The sequence below is a fragment of the Chiloscyllium plagiosum genome, unplaced genomic scaffold (assembly GCF_037043375.1).
Source record: "Chiloscyllium plagiosum isolate Xiang-an unplaced genomic scaffold, Cpla_swu_hap1 HiC_scaffold_10, whole genome shotgun sequence".
Taxonomy (NCBI): Eukaryota; Metazoa; Chordata; class Chondrichthyes; order Orectolobiformes; family Hemiscylliidae; genus Chiloscyllium; species Chiloscyllium plagiosum.
The window spans coordinates 87,149,237-87,170,008 of record NW_028270148.1 but is presented as its reverse complement, the minus strand read 5'-3'; the positions used below and the strand labels follow the sequence as shown (position 1 = coordinate 87,170,008).

At 42.0% G+C, this 20,772-nt stretch overlaps 1 protein-coding gene across 2 annotated transcripts in view; it reads left to right on the top strand.

The window, feature by feature from the left end:
- The window catches only part of prkn (parkin RBR E3 ubiquitin protein ligase), a 1,164,944-nt gene that overhangs the window by 1,013,726 nt on the left and 130,446 nt on the right, over positions 1-20,772 (top strand). The window contains exon 9 of one of the 2 annotated variants that reach the window (XM_043696306.2): positions 13,862-14,011. The exons of the other annotated variant lie outside the window; for it this stretch is intronic. Coding sequence (XP_043552241.2) covers positions 13,862-14,011 — 150 coding nt within the window. The remainder of the gene's footprint in view (positions 1-13,861; positions 14,012-20,772) is intronic. 2 annotated transcript variants of the gene reach the window in all.

The following is a 20,772-nucleotide window of genomic DNA, read 5'->3' as shown; positions in this document are numbered from 1 at the left end:
TGGGAAACCCGACAGCTAAAAGAAGCTTATGACTTATTTCTCAGCAAGGTAAATGCCTTTTTAATATTTCTTTTGTGCCAGAAGATAGGAAGTGCTTCCTCCAAGCCTATTAAGTTTACCTTATTCCATTGGACTCCTTCCTTCATGATTGGACACATGCAATATAAAGAATCTCCCATACTCAGAATCCACACTACAAATGAGAAATCAAATATTCCCTAAAACCAGTGACCACCGCTCTCCACTCCTATGATCAGACATTTACCTGCGATCAGGTAAATCTCTCTGGGATTGGCAGCATCTACATGGGATCCGAGCCCATTCAAATCAACCCCAACCTAACCCTCCAGACCTCGATGCCAACAAAAGTTCTCACTAACTCTGGTGAAAACTACCAAAATCCTTCTGAGCTGTAACCTCATTCAGAATTTTTCCCAACTGATGAGCCAGAACTGACTATCAGGCTGATTTATGGGCCTGAACTTATTTGGACAGAGGACCAACCGTCAAAACTCCAGAATGTATAATGGCTTGGTCAAAATCATTCCTCCATCACTCATATGACCTGAACCTTTTGAATCTAAGTCCCCAGGCTCTTTATTAAATACTTTGCATATTGAAAGATTGGTGTATAAACATCTCTAGCAAAAAATAATCAACTTGAAATCTTAACTATTTCTAATTCCACAGATGTTGTCAGACCGCCTGTATATAGAAACCTTTTTCTGTGATATCTCTGACATTTCTTGTTCAAGTTCATGCTCGCTGATTAAAGTTATTTCATTGGTTTCATATTTTATCTCATAATAAAATGGATCACTACCCAATTTTCTGTAATGTTAGTTTAATTACCTTAACAACCAAGTCTCTTTGACATATAGGAAAAGTTTCAAATTTTGTCTGTTCCCCTAGGTTTCCTGCATGTCCCATTTTCTTATATTTTATATTCACATCAATTTTTTTGGTTTAGCCATGACTCTACGAGCTGTGACATTGGAAATATGAGTTGCTACAACTGCAGCTAGTTCTACTGTTTTATACTTAAGTGCTTGTGGGATTTGTATATATTGATATAAGCACATCTAATTTTGGTCTTTGCCCCCTTAACCTCCCTATCTGGTTGTCTGCTTTTGCTGTCTGTGTAATATGATGCTAATGGTACTAATGAATTCTTAGCCCTATTCTAATTACTTCCATTATCCTGTTCCTGTGCATAGTCTAGATCCTGCTGCACTCCTATCTTTAACCTAGGTTAAGTAGTTTTGAAAGCTATTTTTACTTTCTTCTGCCTACTGTGGTTAAGTGAAATACATTGCTCCTGTGCTGACTCTTCTATTTATCCGAACAACCCTAAAGCATCATGCCATTTAGTTAATAAATTCTTAATGTCCCCATTCATCTCACTCCTGTTGTAGGTATTGTTAAGAATACTGTGTTTATATTTGTCTTCTTATTTCATTTGTCACTGTATAATCATTGTAGAGTGCCATGGTAGCTCAGTGGTTAGCACAGCTGCCTCATGGTGCCAGGGTCCCAGCTTCAATTCCAACTTTGGGTCACTGTGTGGAGTTTGCACGTTCTCCCCTTGTCTCTGTGGGCCATCCTCTGGATGCACTGTTTCTTCCCACAGTCCAAAGATGTGCAGGTTAGGTGGATTGGTCATACTAAATTATTCATTGTGTCCAGGGATGCCCAAACTAGGTGGAAATGCAGGGTTACAGGGATAGTGTTGGGGTGGTGGATCTGGGTAGGATGCTGTTCAGAGAGTTAGTGTGAATTTGACAGGCTGAATGGCCTGTTTCCAAACTGTAGGGATTCTATGATAATAATGATTTTAACCTACATATGCTTCCTCAGTCTTAAAGGTGAAAAGCTCTGGCTCCCTGTAGATTGCTCATTCGTCTATATACATTGCTTATTTTTACCTACATATAAGCTCAGACCTTCCGTCAGCACATATCTCCCTGAGTTTTCAGTCCACGGAATTTTAAGAAGATGGATCTCCATCTATTTCTCCAGGACAATTTATAGCATGTGATCTAAGAGTGTAGAGGTCTCATACTCCATTTTGATTGGGATCACTTGAAGCTTCTCGATTGTAACCTAGTAACAATGTTAGCCTGTTACTGTTGTGCCTATGAATGCAATGTTTGTAGACAATAATTAGTCGTCATAAAAATCTGTTGAAGTCTTCAATACTACATTGTCCAATCTTAGTTTCTTATGTTATAATGGATAGCATTAGTATTGTTGCATATGGTAAACTGTAGCCTGCTAAAGGGAGAATCACATTACTCCCCAACCCCCCCTCAACCACTTACCACTTCACTCATTAATTTCCCTCCCATCCACCTGCAAGCCTACATTATACACTGATCTTCAGTCAGTTGCCTTCACCTGCAGCAGGACCTTTAAATCACAGCGGACACCAGTAAATCCTACAAATGACACATTTGTATATTTCAAAATGGACTTCTAGTATGTAGCACATTCATGACCATGAATTACTTTACTGTTTCTTTCCCTCTTGGAGAATACAACACTTATTACTGAGGAACAGAGTGTGGTTTCATGCTCGCCTTTTCTATATTGCTTCCAAAGAGAAGTGTTGTTCAATAAGGAAGTAGGGTTCCTGATCCTGATTGGCAAATCTGAGGTGTACATTGAGCTCAATCATATTAAAATCAGTGATAAGTAAGTACTTATATAAAGTTAATAAACTGTTGGTGAAAGGGTGAGTTAACCCTTTATTTCCTCTTAGACCATTTAAACATTTATTCATGCATGGGAGATGTACACGTGAAGGAAAGAGCGTACAGCTCAAATTTTTATTGCCGGAATAAAGTTTTGCTATTATTTTTCAAACTTCCAATCAATTGTTCTCTAAGAAAATCATTTCCACTCAAAAGGTTACACATTTACTCTCCCCATCTCTACCCAGTTGTATTTATATCATTCACATTCCCAATGAGTATACATAACTATATTATCCAGTCACGTTCAAACTCATACATATGGCATTATTATCCAGTAATATTCAAACTAATACATGTGATTATAGGACCTAATCATGTCATTACATATTTATACAGGGAGAGGTGAGGATCTAATAATATTATTGCTGGACTAATCTCGAGATCCAGGTAATGTTTAGGGGTCAGTTATCTCAGTTAACAGGACAGCTAGCTTGTGATGCAGAGTAAGGCCAACAATGTGGGTTCCATTCCTGCACCAGCTGTGGTTACTATGAAGGATGCTCCTTCTCAACCTTTCCCCTCATCTGAGGTGTGGTGACCTTCAGGTTATCCATCAACAGGCAACTCTTTCAAATAAGAGAGCAGCCCTACAAACTGGTAAGACTATGATAACTTCATCTTTCTTACATATTCACAACTTCTAGCATTAGTGAATCTTCTAACTGTTGGTATGTACTTTGTAATTACAGTAAACCTGGACTGTTATTTTCACCCTTATAAGCCCCTTCAATTGGCTATGCTTTCTATTTTCCCTTTCAGTTGGTAAATGTTGATGTTCAGAGACACTTGGGTGTACTTGTATAAGAATGTAGAAATTTAGCATGCAGGGACTGCATGCGATCAGGAAGATAACTGACATACTAACTAGGCTGTGTTTCAAGGGGATTGGAGTGCAAGAATAAGCTACAATTATACCAGACTTTGTAACATTATCCAGCCTTACTGATCTCAAATCTCTTTGTCTGTCTGATTTTGGCCTTGTGCACTTTCTTTTGCTCAATTGTAGTCACTCCACAATTAGCTGTCCTGCCTTCAGCCACCGAGATGCCAAGTTGTAAATATCCACTCTAAACCTGTCCATCTCAATCTGTCCTCCTTTAAAACAGAGAAGGAGGCCATTTGGCCCATCCTGTCTGAGCCAGTCAATGACGATCTGGCTACACTGGAGACATAGAATCATAGAGTCATGCTGTTCAGAAACAGACCTTCGATCCAACCAGTCCATGTCGACCATAATCCCAAACTAAAGCGGTCCCACCTGCCTGTGGCTTGGCCCATACCCTCCAAGTATTTCTTTTGCATGTACATATCTAAATGTCTTTTAGATGTAACTGTACCCATAGCTGTTACTTCCTCCGGAAGTTTATTCCACACATTAACCACTCTCTGTGTAAAAAAAATTGTCCCTCGTGTCTTTTTTAAATCTTTCTCCTCTCACCTTAGAAATATGCCCCCATTCTTGAAATCCCTGCCCTAGAGAAAAAAAACACCTGTCATTCACCTTATTTATAAACTTCTATAAGGTCACCCCTCAACTTTCTACAGCTTCAGTAATTAAGGTCCCAGCCTCTCCAGCCTCTCCTTATAACTCAAAGCCTCCATTCCCGACAGCATCTGGATAAATCTCTTCTGAATCCTCTCAAGCTTAATAATATCGTTCCTATTCTGGGTGATCAGAACTGGACACAGTACCGCCGATGAGGCCTCACCAACATTTTGTACAACTTCAGCAACCTCAATTAAGTCCATTTTCCAACTTTTGGCCCGTAGCCCTGGAGGCTATGGTAATGCAAATCAATATCTAAATACTGCTTGAAAGTTATGAGAATCTCTGACTCAATCACCCTTTCAGACATTGAATGCCAAACTCCTACCACTCTCTGGGTGAAATAATTTCTGCCCATCTCCCCTCTTAGTCATTTACCTCTTACCTTAACTCCATGGAGCCCTAATTATGGACCCCTCTGCTAATGGAAAAAAGTGCCTTCCTATCCACCCCATCTGTACTCCTAATAATCTTACTTCTATCAGGTCTCTTCTCAACCATTACCACTCCCTAGAAAACAACTCCAGCTTATCAATCTTTCCTCATGGCTCAGACCTACCAGCCCATGCAAAATCCTGGTAAATCTTCTCTGCATCCTCTTCTAAAAGAAAATCCTAAATTGTTTCCCAATTACATTAAGGGTAAATGGATAACAAGAGAAAGAGTAAGGCTTATTAAGGACCACAGCAATAATTTAAGTGTGGAGCTAGAGGATGTCAATAGGGTTCTAAACTAATACTTTGGGTCAGTGTTCACTTATGAGAGGAGTGATTTGAATGTAGGTAAATCAGGTACAAGGTCTGTGATACAGTTAAAAGAAATTAATGTGGACAGAAAGGAGTTTCTGGCAGGATTAAAAGTAGATATGTGAAACAAGGGAATAAATGGCAGAGGCACTTGCAAATACTTTCAATTCTTCTCTGACCACAGAGAGGTGCCAAAGGATTGGAGGACAGCCAATGCAGTAACATGATTCAAGAAGGGTAGCATTATTCAAGAAAGAAAAAGTGATAAACTAAGAAGCTATAGGCAAGGCAGTCTAACCTCAGTGGTTGGGAAACTATTGGAAGCAATTCTGAGAGACAGAATTAATCTACATTTGGAGAAGCAGGCATTAATCAAGAACAGTCAGCATGGTTTTGTTAAATGGAGGTAATGTCTGACCCAATGATTAAACTTTTCAAAGATGTGACCAGGTTTGAAGATGAGGACAATGTTTTTGATGTAATCTACTTGGACTTCAGAATGACTCTTGATAAGATTCTGCACGGGAGACTGATAGCAAAGGTAAGATCCCATGAGATCCAAAGGAAGTTTGGCAAATTGAATCCTCAGTTTCCTGAGTGGAAGGAAGAAGAGGGTGATGGTTGAGAGGCATTTTCCAATTAGAAGTCTGTGTCTGGTGAGGTCCCACAAGGTTCGGTATTGGAGCCCTCATTGTTTGTGATTAACATAAATGATTTAGACTTGAATGGAGAAGGGTTGATCAATAAGTTTGCAGATGATTCAAAAATTTAGGGTTGGTAAATGGTGAGGAGGATAGCCTTAGACTAACAAGTGGATATATATTCAGGCTGGTCAAATGGGCTTCCCAATGGGTAATGGAATTCAATCGTGAGGTGATGAAGTAGGTAGGACATACAAGGCAAGGTAATACATGATGAATAGTAAGATCTTGGGAAGTACCAGGTAACAGAGGAACTTTGAAGTGCATATCTACTGGTCCCTCATGGCATCAGAACAGGTGGATAAAGTGTTTAAGAAGGCATATGGTAAACTTGCCTTTATTAGCTGAGGCATAGAGTTTAAGAGCAGGGAGGTTATGCTGGAAGTGTATAAAACAATGGTTAGGCCATAGATAGAGTATTTTGTGCAGCTCTGGAATCCACATTATAGAAGGGATATGATAGCATTGGAGAGGCTACTAGGGTTGCCTGGGCTGGGGAATTTCAGTTATGAAGATAAATTGGACAGACTGGGATTGTTTTCTTTAGAACAAAAGAGATCAAGAGGGGACACGATTGAATGTATAAAATTATGAGGGACATAGATAGTGTAGACATGAATAAACTTGTCTCCTTGATGGAAGGTTCAATGTCCAAGGGACACAGATTTAAGGGAAGGGGCAGAAATGTTTACAGGAGATGTGAGAAAAAGCGATTTCAACCAGAGAATTTGGAACTCACCATGTAGAGATGGAAACCCTCATAATATTTAAGAAGTTTTTTGATGTGCACTTATGATGCCAAGGCATGCAAGACTATGGATCAAGTGCTGAAAATGGAATTAGAATAGGTAGGTGGTTGTTTTGATCAGCTCACATGCAAAGGGCAAAATAGCCTTTTTTTTAGTGCTGTAGATCATTATGACTCTATGATTCTATTGCAATCACATCATTCCTGTAATGTAGTGATCAGAACTACACACTATACTCCAATTATGGCCTAACCAGTTATATATTTTCACCATAACCTCCTTGCTCTTCTATTTCATACCTTGGATAATAAAGGAAATATCCCTAGAATCATAGAATCCCTACAGTGTGGAAACATCCCATAGGCCTTCTTAAGTAATTCCCTACCTGCCCTGCTACCTGCAGGAATCTGTGAATATAGACAACAGGACTCCTCTGATCTTCAGTAGTTGCCAGCGTCCTACCATTTATAGTGTGAGTCCTCGCCTTGATAGCCTTTCCCAGGTGCATTACCTCACACTTCTCCAGATTGAATTACGTTTGCCACTGCACTGCCTACCTGTTCACTCCATTGATATTCTACAGCAGTTTACAACTATCCTCCTCACTAATTTCTACACTATTAAAAATCCTGAACATCTTGATCATGCCCCCATGTTCAAAACCAACCCCTTAAATGTCTAACTTTTTGATCCAGCTTTTCATCACTTAATCTAATAGTTCCTTGCAACTTGGGGCTTTTTTAAAATTCATTTGTGGCATGTGGGCATTGCTGGCTGGCCAGCATTTATTGCCCATTCCTAGTTACCCTTGAGAAGGTGGTAGTGAGGTGCCTTCTTGCAGTCCACCAGCTATGGGTTAACCCACAATGCCATTAGGGAGGGAATTTTAGGATTTTGACCCAGCGACAGTGAAGGAACAGCGATAAATTTCCAAGTCAGGATAGTGGGTAGCTTGGAGGGGAACTTGAAGATGCTGGTGTTCCCATATATCTGCTGTCCTGACCTTCTAGATAGAATCATAGTTCAATACAACATAGAAACAGCCCAAAAAGGTCTATGCTGACCATGATGCCCATTCAGCTAGTTCCAATTGCCTGCATTTGATCCATATCCCTCCAAACCCTTCCCATCCATGTACCTATCCATTTTTTTAAAATGTTGCTATTGTACTTGCCTCAACCATTTTCTTTGGCAGCCCATTCCATATACACATCATCCCTGCATGAAAAAGTTGCCCCTCAGGTCCTTCTTAAATCTTTCCCCTCTCACCTTATATCTATGCTTTCTCATTTTTAATTCCCCATCCCTGGGAATATGCATTCATCCTATCTATGCCCCTTATAATTGCTGGCTGGCCAGCATTTATTGCCCATTCCTAGTTACCCTTGAGAAGGTTGTAGTGAGGTGCCTTCTTGCAGTCCACCAGCTATGGGTTAACCCACAATGCCATTAGGGAGGGAATTTTAGGATTTTGACCCAGCGACAGTGAAGGAACAGCGATAAATTTCCAAGTCAGGATAGTGGGTAGCTTGGAGGGGAACTTGAAGATGCTGGTGTTCCCATATATCTGCTGTCCTGACCTTCTAGATAGAATCATAGTTCAATACAACATAGAAACAGCCCAAAAAGGTCTATGCTGACCATGATGCCCATTCAGCTAGTTCCAATTGCCTGCATTTGATCCATATCCCTCCAAACCCTTCCCATCCATGTACCTATCCATTTTTTTAAAATGTTGCTATTGTACTTGCCTCAACCATTTTCTTTGGCAGCCCATTCCATATACACATCATCCCTGCATGAAAAAGTTGCCCCTCAGGTCCTTCTTAAATCTTTCCCCTCTCACCTTATATCTATGCTTTCTCATTTTTAATTCCCCATCCCTGGGAATATGCATTCATCCTATCTATGCCCCTTATAATTTAATACACCTCAAGAAGGTCACCGCTCATTCTCCTACATGCCAAGGAATACAATCCTATCCTGACCAATCTCTCTCTCTAACTCAGGCCTACTAGTCCTGGCAACATCCTCGTAAGTCTTCTTTGCACTTTTTCCAGTTTAACTATGTCTTTCCCATAACAGGGTGACCAAAACTGTGCATGATACTCCAAGTGCAGCCTCACCAATGACTTATACAACTATAACCTAACATCCCAACTCCTCCACTCAATGCCTTGACCGATGAAGGCCAGCATGCTAAATGCCTTTTTCACCATTCTGTCTACCTGTGATGCCGCTTTCAATGAACTGCGTACTTGTACTCCTAGGTCCCTCTGTTCCACAACACTCATCTGGATCATACCATTTACTGTATAAACTTTCCAAAGTGCCACAACTCGGACTTTGCCAATCCTCAATCCACTTCCCCATCTGATCAAGATCCTTCTGCAATTTTTGATAGCCTTCTTTGCTATCAATAATACCTCTTAATTTTATATCTTCCGCAAACTTCCTAATCATGCCTTGTACATTCAGACCCAGATCATTTATGTAAATAACAAATAACCAAGGTCTCAGTACCAACCTCTGTGGCTCACCATGAGTCCCAAGCCTCCAGTCCCAAGCCTTCACTATCACTCTCTGCTTCCTACCATCAAGCCAATTTTGAATCCAATTAGCTAGATCTCCCTGGATTCCATACAACCTAACCTTCATGACTGCATTGCGGGACCTTGTCAAAAGCAACACTAGAGTCCAGACAGACAACATCCACTGCCCTACCCTCATTTATCCTCTTGGCTATGTCTTCAAAAAGCTCTAAAAGATTTGTCAGACATGACTTTTTGTGCACAAATCCATGCTGACTATCCCTAATCAGACCTTGACTGTCCCTCAGTATCGTCTCCAACAACTTGCCTACCACTGATACCAGACTGTAGTTCCCTGGCTTGTCTTTGCTATCTTTCTTAAACAATGGAACAACATTAGCCACCCTCCAGTATTCCAGAACTTCATCAGTGGCTAAAGATGGAGCAGAAATCTCTTCAGGGACCTCTGCAATTTCTTCCTACCCTCCCACAACATCTGAGGATGGACTTGATAAGGCCCAGGGGATTTATCCACCTTAATGCACTTTAATCCTGCAGATGCCTCGTCTCTTGTAATCAAAACATCACTACTTGCCTCCCTTATTTCCTTAACATCCATGATTCTCTCCCCAGTAAATACTGAGGAGAAGTATTCATTAAAAATCTCCACCATCTCCTGTGGTTCCACACATAGACGACCATGCTGATCTTTAATGGGTTCCCATTCTCTCCCTTCCCACCCTTTTACTCTTAATATAGCTATAAACCTCTTGGGTTTATCTTTAACCTTATCTGCCAGATCCATCTCATATGATGAAGGGCTCCTGCCCGAAACGTCGATTTTCCTGCTCCTCGAATGCTGCCTGACCTGCTGTGCTTTTCCCGCACCATACTCTCGACTCTGATCTCCAGCATCTACAGTCCTCACTTTCTCCTAGATCCATCTCATACCCTCTTTTTGCTCTTCCGATATCCCTTTTAAGTGCGCTCCTGCACCTTTTAGCGCCATCTATAAATTAGAGATGGAAGTGGTCTTGGATTTGAAGGTGGCGAAAGTGAGGACTGCAGATGCTGAAGATTAGAGTCAACATTAGAGTGGTGCTGAAATGCACAGCAGGTCAGGCAGCCTCCAAGGAGCAGGAAAATTGATGTTTCGGGCACCACTCTAATCTTGACTTTGATTTGAAGATGCTGTCTGAGGAGTTTGATGAATTTCTGCAGTGAACCTTGTAGATAGTACATACTGCTGCTACTGGACCTCAGTGATGGAGGGAGTGGATGCTTGTGGACCTAGTGCTAATCAAGCTGGCTGCTTTGTCCTGGATGATTTAAAGCTTCCTGGGTTGTTAGGGGCTGTAATCGTCCAGGCAAGTGAGGAGTATTCAATCACACTCCTGACTTGTGCCTTGGTCAGAAGTTACACAATACCAGGTTATAGTCCAACAGGTTTTTATTTGAATTCACAAGTATTGCCCCTTTGTCAGGTGAGGTGAGAAAGAAACACACAGGCACAGAATTTATAGACAGAAATCAATGGGCACAGAGATCAAAAGACCATGCAAATGGTGTGAGTGGAGTTTTGAAGGGCCGAATAATAGCTCTCTGAAGGTGATAAAGAGTGTTGGACAGAGTGAGTAAAGTGTCAACAGCTGAATAACAAGCAAAGGGGTGAGCTATCATCAGATTCAATAAGGCAGAGAGACAAATGCAAAAAAACTAAAAATAAGGTAGTGCTGAGAAAAAAACAAATGAGTGGAATAACATGATAGGTATAAGAGTCACACGCCGAGGGTCTAACCAAAATAATAAGTAATCCAAAACTGTACAAACTAATTAAGGTAGAAAGGTCATGACAATATTTCAAGGTAATGTGTCAAAACAGGATAGTAAAGAAGATTTTACAAATGCAGAGCAGTATGATGGGGTCACATGTAGCGCGACATGAACCAAGATCATGGCGGAGGCCATCTTCATGGGTATGCAACTTGGCTATCAGTTTCTGCTCCATGATTCTGCGCTGTTGTATATCTCTCAGACTACCTAAAGATCGGAGGCGGAATGTCCTTGACCGCTGAAGTATTCCCTGACTGGGAGGGAACATTCCTGTCTGGCTATTGTTGTGCAGTGTCTATTCATCCTTTGTTGTAGTGTTTGCATGCACTCACCAATATACCATGCCTTGGGACATCCTTGCCTTCAATGTGTGAAATGGACAACTGTGGCCAAGTCACATGAGTGTTTGCCATGACCATGGTGGGTGGTGTTCCTACATGTGATGGTAGCATCCACGTCGATGATCAGACATGTCTTGCCATGGTTTCCATGGTAAAGTTGTGCGGTGTAGTGGTCAATGTTGTCCTGAAGGCTGGGTAGTTTGCTGCAAACAATGGTCTGTTTTAGGTTTGGCAGTTGTTTGAAGGCGAGAAGTGGGAGGTGTAGGGATGATCATGGTGAGATGCTCCTCGTTGTCTGTTCCGGGAAGTATTGGACGACGAAGGGTGCTCTTTTGGTCATACCTTTTTTTCTATCTTCTGTTTTTTTTTGCTGTGGCATGTCGAAACTGACGATCGGAGAGTTGAGCATCATATCCCATTCTTATGAGTGCATCCTTCAAAATCTTTAGTTGTCTGTCATCTTGCTCCTCATCTGAGCAGATCCTGTGTATGTGAAATGCTTGTCCATAGGGGTTGGTTTCCTTAATATGTTTAGGATGGAGCCTAGAGAAGTGCAGCATTGTGAGGTATTCGTGGGCTTGCAGGAAGTGTGAGGTACTGAGGTGTCCGTCCTTGATGGAGATGCGTGTCCAAGAATGAGTCAGATTTTGAAGAGTAATCCATGGTAACACTGATGGTGGGATGAAAGTTGTAGATGTCATTGTGTAGTCATTTCAGTAACTCCTCGCCATGAGTCCCAAGGAAGAAAATGTTGTTGATGTGTCTGGTGTATAGCATTGGTCAGAGGTCCCGTGCAGTAAAGAAGCCTTGCTCAAAATTGTGCATGAAAATGTTGGCATATTGGGGTACAAATTCGGTCCCTGTGGCTGATCCATGTGTTTGGATGAAGAACTGGTTGTCAAAGATGAAGACAATTGTGGTCGAGGATGAAGTGGATGATTTGTAGAATGGCTTCTGGAAATTGGCAGTTGATGGTGTTGAGCACATTGGCCCTCCACATCATGATGTGTGTCTTGTGGACAGGCTTTGGCGAGTGAGGATATGTATTATTCTCCACAGTATTCTTAGTCTCTGAATTGATTGCATAGTCACTATATTTATGTGATGAGTCAAGTTGAGTTTCTGGTTAGTGGTAATCCCAAGATGTTGATAGTAGAGAATCCAGTGATGGTAAAATCATTAAAATCATTCCTGAAGAAGGGCTCATGCCTGAAACATCAATTCTCCTGCTCCTTGGATGCTGTGTGACCTGCTGCACTTTTCCAGCAACTCATTTTCAGCTAAAATCATTAAACGTCAAGGCACGGTGGTTAGCTTTTCTCTTATTTGTGATGGTCATAGCCTGGCAAATGTTACTTGCCACTTGTCAAACTAAGCTTGGATATTGTCCAGATCCAGTTGCATTTGGATATGGAACTGCTTCAGTATCTGTGGAGTCGCAAATTGTGCTGTACATGGTGCCATCATCAGCAAACATCCGTGCTTCTGACCTTATGATGGAGGGAACATCATTGATGAAGCAGCTGAAGATGGTTGAGCCTAGGACACTGGGCCTGGGAAACTCCTGCAGAGATATATTGGAGCTAAAATGTCTGACTGCCAACAACCACAACTGTCTTCCTATGTGTCATATATAACTCTAATCACCAGAGAATCCATGTTAAAACATTCATGAATATAAATGTAAGTTGTTATTGTTGAAAAGTGCTTTTAACATTGGATAAAGATCAACAATGTGCATTTATATTGCAGTGTATAAACACACAATCATTGAACTATGCCTGTGATCCTTGATTTGCATGTATATGCATTGGATGCTTTCTATGGTACATTTAAGAAAATTGATGAGTCATTGTGGACATGCAAATTTCCTTAGTCTTTCCTGGAAATAGAGATGCTGGTGGACTTTCTTGACTGTAGTGTCAATGTGGATGGGCCAGGACAGAGGATTATTATCTGAAATTGGTGCTGTGATATGTTCCTACCTTTGTTAATATATCAGTAGGTAACAACCAAATGATTATACTAGAAGAGAAAATGCTGGAAAATCTCAGCAGGTCTGGCAGCGTCTGTAAGGAGAGAAAAGAGCTGACGTTTCAAGTCTAACTGACCCTTGGTCAAAGCTAAAAAGAGGGAGAAATAGGGAGGTATTTATACTAGGCTGAGAGAAGGTGAGTCATGGCTCCAGAAGCAAAGGTAGCAATAAAGAGATGATAATGACAGTGCATAGAGAGATTATGGGGAGATTAGGAGCTGTGAATGACCAAGGCTGAAGCCGGTGCTATGTGACAAAATATGTGGGGGATGGGTGAAGCAGAGGCAAAATGGAAAACAGGGGAGAAGGGTAGCAAAGGGGGAAGAGGAGAGGAAAAAGGTGATGAGAGAGTGGGGAGCGAGAGAAAGAGAGACAATCAAGAAATAAGAGGTACAGAACAGTGAAAAGTTTTGACAAAGGGTCAGTTAGACTCGAAACGTCAGCTCTTTTCTCTCCTTACAGATGCTCTCAGACCTGCTGAGATTTTCCAGCATTTTCTCTTGGTTTCAGATTCCAGCAACCGCAGTAATTTGCTTTTATGATTATACTAGAAGTTGCACTCTGTTGATTCAGTGAATTACAAAATTCCCCTTGTTTTAACTGCTGAACATCTCCATTTGCAGTATAATCGTTATCAGCGCTACGCTGCGGAGGAATGTGTGCTACAGATGGGTGGGGTTCTGTGCCCAAGACCAGGTTGTGGAGCTGGACTTCTTCCTGATGCAGGTCTACGTAGGATTGAGTGTCTGCAACAAAATGGAGTAGGTTGTGGGGTAAGATTAAGCACAAAACATTTACCTTTTCCGCTATTTTTAAATTAAAATGTAAACCAATGTCAATCGCAGTAAAAATCGAGAAATAGGTAATACATGTCTTTGCTCCACTGTCATAGTAGTCAATGAATTATGGGTCCAAAATATTTATTCTAAAATTTGATCCAATTTCAGAGCTTGAAAAGTCAACTATGTAACATTGAAAGAATACAGGACAGCTCCTGACATTGTCCAAACTCCTAATTTATGGAATTAAAGGGCTGGACTAGAATACATGGGTAAAGGCACTAAGATATGATAAATGTACATTTAATTATAGAAGATTTTTATGATTAGCTAACACTAAAACACCTACAATAAAACATAAGATGATGGGAAGGCTGATGTTTCAAAACAGACTAATTGCACAATTGATGTACTGGATTTGCACCAGATTAAATTATTTCTAAGATTTAGCCTGATTAATGATAATTCTTTGTTTCAATGATAGCCATGATGTGGAGATGCTGGTGTTGGACTTGGGTGGACCAAGTAAATATCACACAACACCAGGTTATAGTCCAACAGGCCTATTTGGAAGTACAAGCTTTCAGAGCGCTGCTCTTTCATTAGGTAGCTCATGGGGTAGGATCATATGACACAGAATTTATAGTAAAAGATCAAACTGTGATACAACTGATGCAATGTATTGAACAAATCTAGATGGCTCTTAAGTATTTAATCATGCAGAATGGGGTTGCAGGTTTCGATTCATTAATATGTAAATCTCAGAACTTCTTTCAAGTCACACTCAGGGTGGCACAGTGGCTCAGTGGTTAGCACTACTGCCTCACAGCACCAGGGTTAGATTTCAGCCTCAGGCGACTATCTATCTGGAGTTTGCACATTCTCCCTGTGTCTGCATGGGTTTCCTCCAGGTGCTCCAGTTTCCTCCCACAATCCAAAGATATGCCAATTAGGTGAATTGGCCATGCTAAATTGTCCATAGTGTTCAGGGATGTGTAGATTAGGTGCATTAGTCAGGGGTAAATATAGAATAATAGGGTAGGGTAATGGGTCTGGATAGATTATTCTTCAGAGGATCTGTATAGACTTGTTGGGCCAAAGGGCCTGTTTCCACACTGTAGGGATTCAATAGCTTAAGGTGACATCTCAGCTCAGCGAATGCATTAAAGGTGTGTGGTTAGTGTCTGCCTGTATCCCAACCTTGAGTCAGACTGGTCTTATTTCCAAAGTAGGATTTGAAAAAATGTCACATGGACTGACTGCCCATCATTTGTATGCTTTTTGAACAAAATAGAATGTATCTGCAAAAACAAATCTGCAAATACAAATTCACCCCATCGGCTTATGTGTGTGTGTGTGTATGCATGTATGTGAGAGAGAGAGAGAGAGAGAGAGAGAGAGTATGTGTGTGCTAGTGAGTGGGAAGGAATATATCCCATAAGAGGGTGTGCGTGAGTGTGGGGGGGTGTGTGTCTGAGAGAGAGCATGTGTACGAGAGAGGGTCTGTGTGAGTGTGATCGTGATTGTATATGTGTGCTTGTGTGTGTGAGTGCACTGTTACACGAACACCACATTTTCTGCAAACTGTCTCACTAACATTAGAAAGGCCCATTGATTGTCATAGAGGGCACTCAGTCCATATTGATTAATTAGATAAAGCACATGCCACTATATGAACTCCCTCCTCTTGATAGAAAGTGAATTGAAGTCAAACTCAACTGAGGCACAATTTTCTATTGGTTAGCTAAATTATTTTGCATATTTGTAAGACATATAGTCCAATAGTGGTGTGAACAATCAGTTTTCTGTCCTCAGAATGACAAATATCAACACTGCACTTTGTTAACTGTCTAATCATACTGTCTCATGCTTAAAATAAAACTCAATACTACTATAAAAGTACAAATTACCTATTTGGCTTGAGGAGGGTGAGAATCAGCGTGAAAGTCAGGGTGGGGGAACAGTCCTGTTTTTGGGTCTCTTCCAATAAGTCTGCCTATAGGTAATACCATTTATTTAACATAATTAATTCTGAATACTGACAAAAGACACAAGGCGAATCTTTACAGATGGCTTAAAATATTTATTAGTGATAAGGTTGCTTCAGCTAGTTAACCCCCTTTAAGCCCCCCCAGCAACATTCCTTCCAAGTTATGTGGATGCGCACATGTGATGCCGTTCTGATATTCTACACATGGCAATTAGCATCGGTACGCCAGTAATTGACTTCCTGTTCCAGAAGCCATTGCAGCACGTAGGCCTCCTGCGCAGCCAGTAAAAAAATTTGAGTGATCATTGCACCCCCTGCATTCAGTCAGCATGCCAGATACAGTGTTACCTGTACCCACATGGAAGCCAGGATGCTAGTGACAGTTACATTATCCCTTTCCCTACTATGCAGTATTGTCTCCCCTTTTAAATATTGAGTTACTCCTATTCATAATTGCAATCACCTCTGCATCTTAGCATGCAATCCCACAATTAAGTTTTCAGCTTCCCTCCCACAGCAATGGCCCCTGACAATTACCTGTTCTCCCTGTTGACATTTAGTGGATGGACATCAGTACTGACCATAGCCCCCGACTTGAGTGTTTTAATTAAACAGCCTGAATGATGAATGGAAGACGTTTAATTTGTACAGCTCCCCAATTGTTTTACCACCATTCCCCAGACTGATTGCACTGGACCTATGGGTCTGACCGTGGGCTACTCCCTAAACTGTAGAGGCATGGATCCCCTGACTGTGACTGCATCAGGTTGTTGACTGACCGTGCCTGAAGCCGAGGATCAATATTGGAGGCTGCCCTTGACTCCAATATTGGCAATAATAGCATGGCTTTGTGCATAGGAGCTTATTATGTGTTCAAATCTAGAACCTTCAGAAAATTAGCCGACGGACATGTTAGCAAACTGTGGTCCATTCTCTGACACATGAAACCCCACGTGCATCAAATATTTCAGGCAAGATCCTGACAATATAACTATGGCATTACATATCTTTTACTTCTATCCACAATGAAATTTAGTGAAGAGCAATAAAGTACAACTGCACATCAAATATAAATAGATCTGTTCCCCTGCGTTTGGTGATGAAGTGGTAGTTATCATTGACTGCTCAAGCTTGTGAAGAGCAAAATGTCATTGTCAGCTATGAGGTCCTAATCTCTTTTGCAATTCCTGGTTGCCATACCAATATCTAAGCTCTGGCTCTGAATTTGGCAATTGTCAAGTGCCTCTGATGTATCTTCCCTCGGTCAAGCTAGAATGACCAACCTTTCATGAAACACCAGTCCATGATTGTGAATTGCTGTCAGTGCTCAAAATAGTACTTCATGATGAAGCCACTGGGGTTTGGTTGGGCCACCCTTCAAGAACCATGAATGGCATCTCCTTGATCCTTCTTCTATCGCTGTCGTTGTTGTTTGAGCCTATTTTGACTTGTTGGCCACTGCACACTGTGGCTGGAGTGGCTAGTTTCATAAATAAGTTCCTCATTATATGCTGTAATGCTGTCACGTTGGGTTAAGTGATAGTAACCATGCCTGAACACCATTTGATTAGCTTTTATCAACAGGAAAATTATTCTGATTCTGATCATTTCCTGAAGTTGCTTCCAAACCTGTTTCATTAAAGGATGTGGAATCCTCCGGGAAATATAGAGGCAAAATAGCTTGTCGCTAACTTTTAATGTGATGCTATAGTTTGTTCTGAAATAATTTAGTGCACTAATGCTTAAAGGTACTTTTAGTCCTGTGTTGTCCAACGTCTTTGACTTTTTGAAAGAATTTGAGGGCAAAACATGCAGTCTTCATCAAGAGTGAGAATCCATGATTGTGAAGTGCATATAAATTCATTACTGGTTTACTGCGGATGCTGTAAATCAGAAACAATGACAGAAGTTGCTGGAAAAGCTCAGCAGCTCTGGCAACATCTGTGCAGAGATATCAGAGTTAACATTTCGGGTCCAGTGACCCTTCCTCAGAACTAAGTTTGATTTCTCTTCAATTTTAAGTTGCTCTAGTCAATCAGTGTGAGAATAGCCATTTTCCCTTTAGTTGCTCTCTGACTGTGTTCTACTTGAAGTCATAGAGTCATAGAGATGTACAGCATTGAAACAGACACTTCAGTCCAACTCGTCCATGCCAACCAGATATCCCAACCCAATCTAGTCCCATCTGCCAGCACCTGGCCCATATCCCTTCAAACCCTTCCTATTCATATACCCATCCAGATGCCCTTTAAATGTTGCAATTTTACTAGCCTCCACCACTTTCTCTGGTAGCTCATTCCATACATGTACCACCCTCTGAGTGAAAAAGTTGCCCCTGACGTCTCCTTTATATCCTTCCCCTCTCACTCTAAACCTATGTCCTCTAGTTCTGGACTCCCCCACCCCAGGGAAAAGACTTTGTCTATTTATCCTATCCATGCCCCTCGTGATTTTATAAACCTCTATAAGGTCACCCCTCAGCTTCCGACGCTCCAGGGAAAACAGACCCAGCCTATTCAACCTCTCCCTATAGCTCAAATCCTCCAACCTTGGCAACATCCTTGTAAATCTTTTCTGAACCCTTTCAAGTTTCACAACATCTTTCCGATAGGAAGGAGACCAGAATTGCACGCAATAATCCAACAGCGGCCTAACCAATGTTCTGTACAGCCGCAACATGACCTCCCACCTCCTGTACTCAATAATCTGACCAATAAAAGAAAGCATACCAAACGCCTTCTTCACTATCCTATCTACCTGTGACTGCACTTTCAAGGAGCTATGAACCTGCACTCCAAGGTCCGTACATCTTTTGGCAGAAACATTGTGTTTTACAGATATAGCATGTTTTTGTTCAAGTAATTGGCCAGTTACTTATAAAGGAGGAAGTGAGGACTGCAGATGCTGGACAGTCAGGGTCAAAAAGTGTGGTGGAAGACACAGCAGGTCAGGCGGCATCCGAGGCACAGGAGAGTCGATGTTTCGGGCATAAGCCCTTCATCAGGAATGTGAAGGAGGCAGAGGGCTGAGATATAAACAGGGAGGTGGGGTTGGGGCTGGGCGAAAGGTAGGTTGGAAGGCAATAGGTGTATGCAAGTGGGAGGTAATTGTGATTGGTCGATGGGGAGGGTGGAGCAGATAGTTGGAAAGGAAGATGGACATTTCAAATAGGTCAAGAGAGCAGTATCGAGTTGGAGGATTGGATCTGGGATGAGGTGGGAGAGGGGAGATTTGGAAACTGGTGAAGTTAATGTTAATGCCATGTGACTGTAGGATCCCAAGGAAGATGAGACATTCTTCTTCCAATTGAAGACTCCTTGTTCCACAGCATTGACACTAACTCTTAGTATCTGTTGAAAGTTGAGTAAATTCTCAGACAGCTGCTGTTGAGATTATTGTACATATGATGAAAAAACAACCTCCAATTGTTAGTGCCTCTCATGCCTTTGGAACACCTTCGTTCGGTTAATTGAATTCCGCACGATCGAATGCCGGTTAACATAGTTTAGCCAAACACTGGAACATTGCGATCTTGCCAGACAATCCGATATTCGGATAATCGAATGCTGGATAATTGAGGTTCCTCTGTAAATAATAAACGGGTGGTAAAAGGGAGGATTTACAGCTGAAGGCAGAGGGGATGGCTGAGTCTAATGAATACTTTGCATCTGTCTTTACCAAAGAGCTACTACACAGTCCATGGTGACAGAGGAGGGAACTCAGTCATTTGAAGGGTTCAAAATTGATTGGGCGAAAGTATTGGATAGACTGTTAACAAGGCCCAGGACAAAAGTGAGGACTGCAGATGTTGGAAACCAGAGTTTAGATTACAGTGGTGCTGGAAAAGCACAGCAGGTCAGGCAGCATCCGAGGAGCAGGAAAATCGACGTTTTGGGCAAAAGCCCTTCATCAAGAATAAAGGCAGGGAGCCTCCAGGGTGGAGAAATAAATGGGGGAGTAGTGGGGCTGGGGAGAAGGTAGCAAAGAGTACAATAGGTGAATGGGTGTGGGGATGGAGGTGATAGATCAGAGGGGAGAGTGGAGTGGATTGGTGGAAAGGGAGATTGACAGGTAGGGCAGGTCATGAGGACAGTACTGAGCTGGAAGATTGGGACTGAGGTAAGGTGGGGGAAGGGGAAATAAGGAAACTGGTGAAGTCCACATTGATGTCCTGGGGTTGAAGTGTTCCAAGGTAGAAGATGAGGCATTCTTCCTCCAGGCGTCGGGTGGTAAGTGAGCGGCGGTGGAGGAGGCCCAGGACCTGCATGTCCTCAGCAGAGTGGGAAGGGAGTTGAAATGTTGGGCCACGGGGCGGTGGGGTTGATTGGTGCGGGTGTCCCAGAAATGTTCCCTGAAGCGTTCTGCGAGGAGGCATCCAGTCTCCCCAATGTAGAGGAGACCGCATTGTGAGCAACGGATGCAATAAATGATATTAGTCGATGTGCAGGTGAAACGTTGATGGATGTGGAAGGCTCCTTTAGGGCCTTGGATGGAGGTGAGGGGGGAGGTGTGGGCGCAGATTTTGCAATTCCTGCGGTGGCAGGGGAGGGTGTCAGGATGGGATGGTGGGTTGTTGGGGGGCGTGGACCTGACCAGGTAGTCACGGAGGGAACAGTCTTTGTGGAAAGCGGAAAGGGGTGGGGAAGGAAATATATCTCTGGTGGTGGGGTCCGTTTGGAGGTGGCAGAAATGTCAGCGGATGATGCTGTTAATGCGAAGGTTGGTTGGGTGGAAAGTGAGGACCAGGGGGGTTCTATTCTTGTTA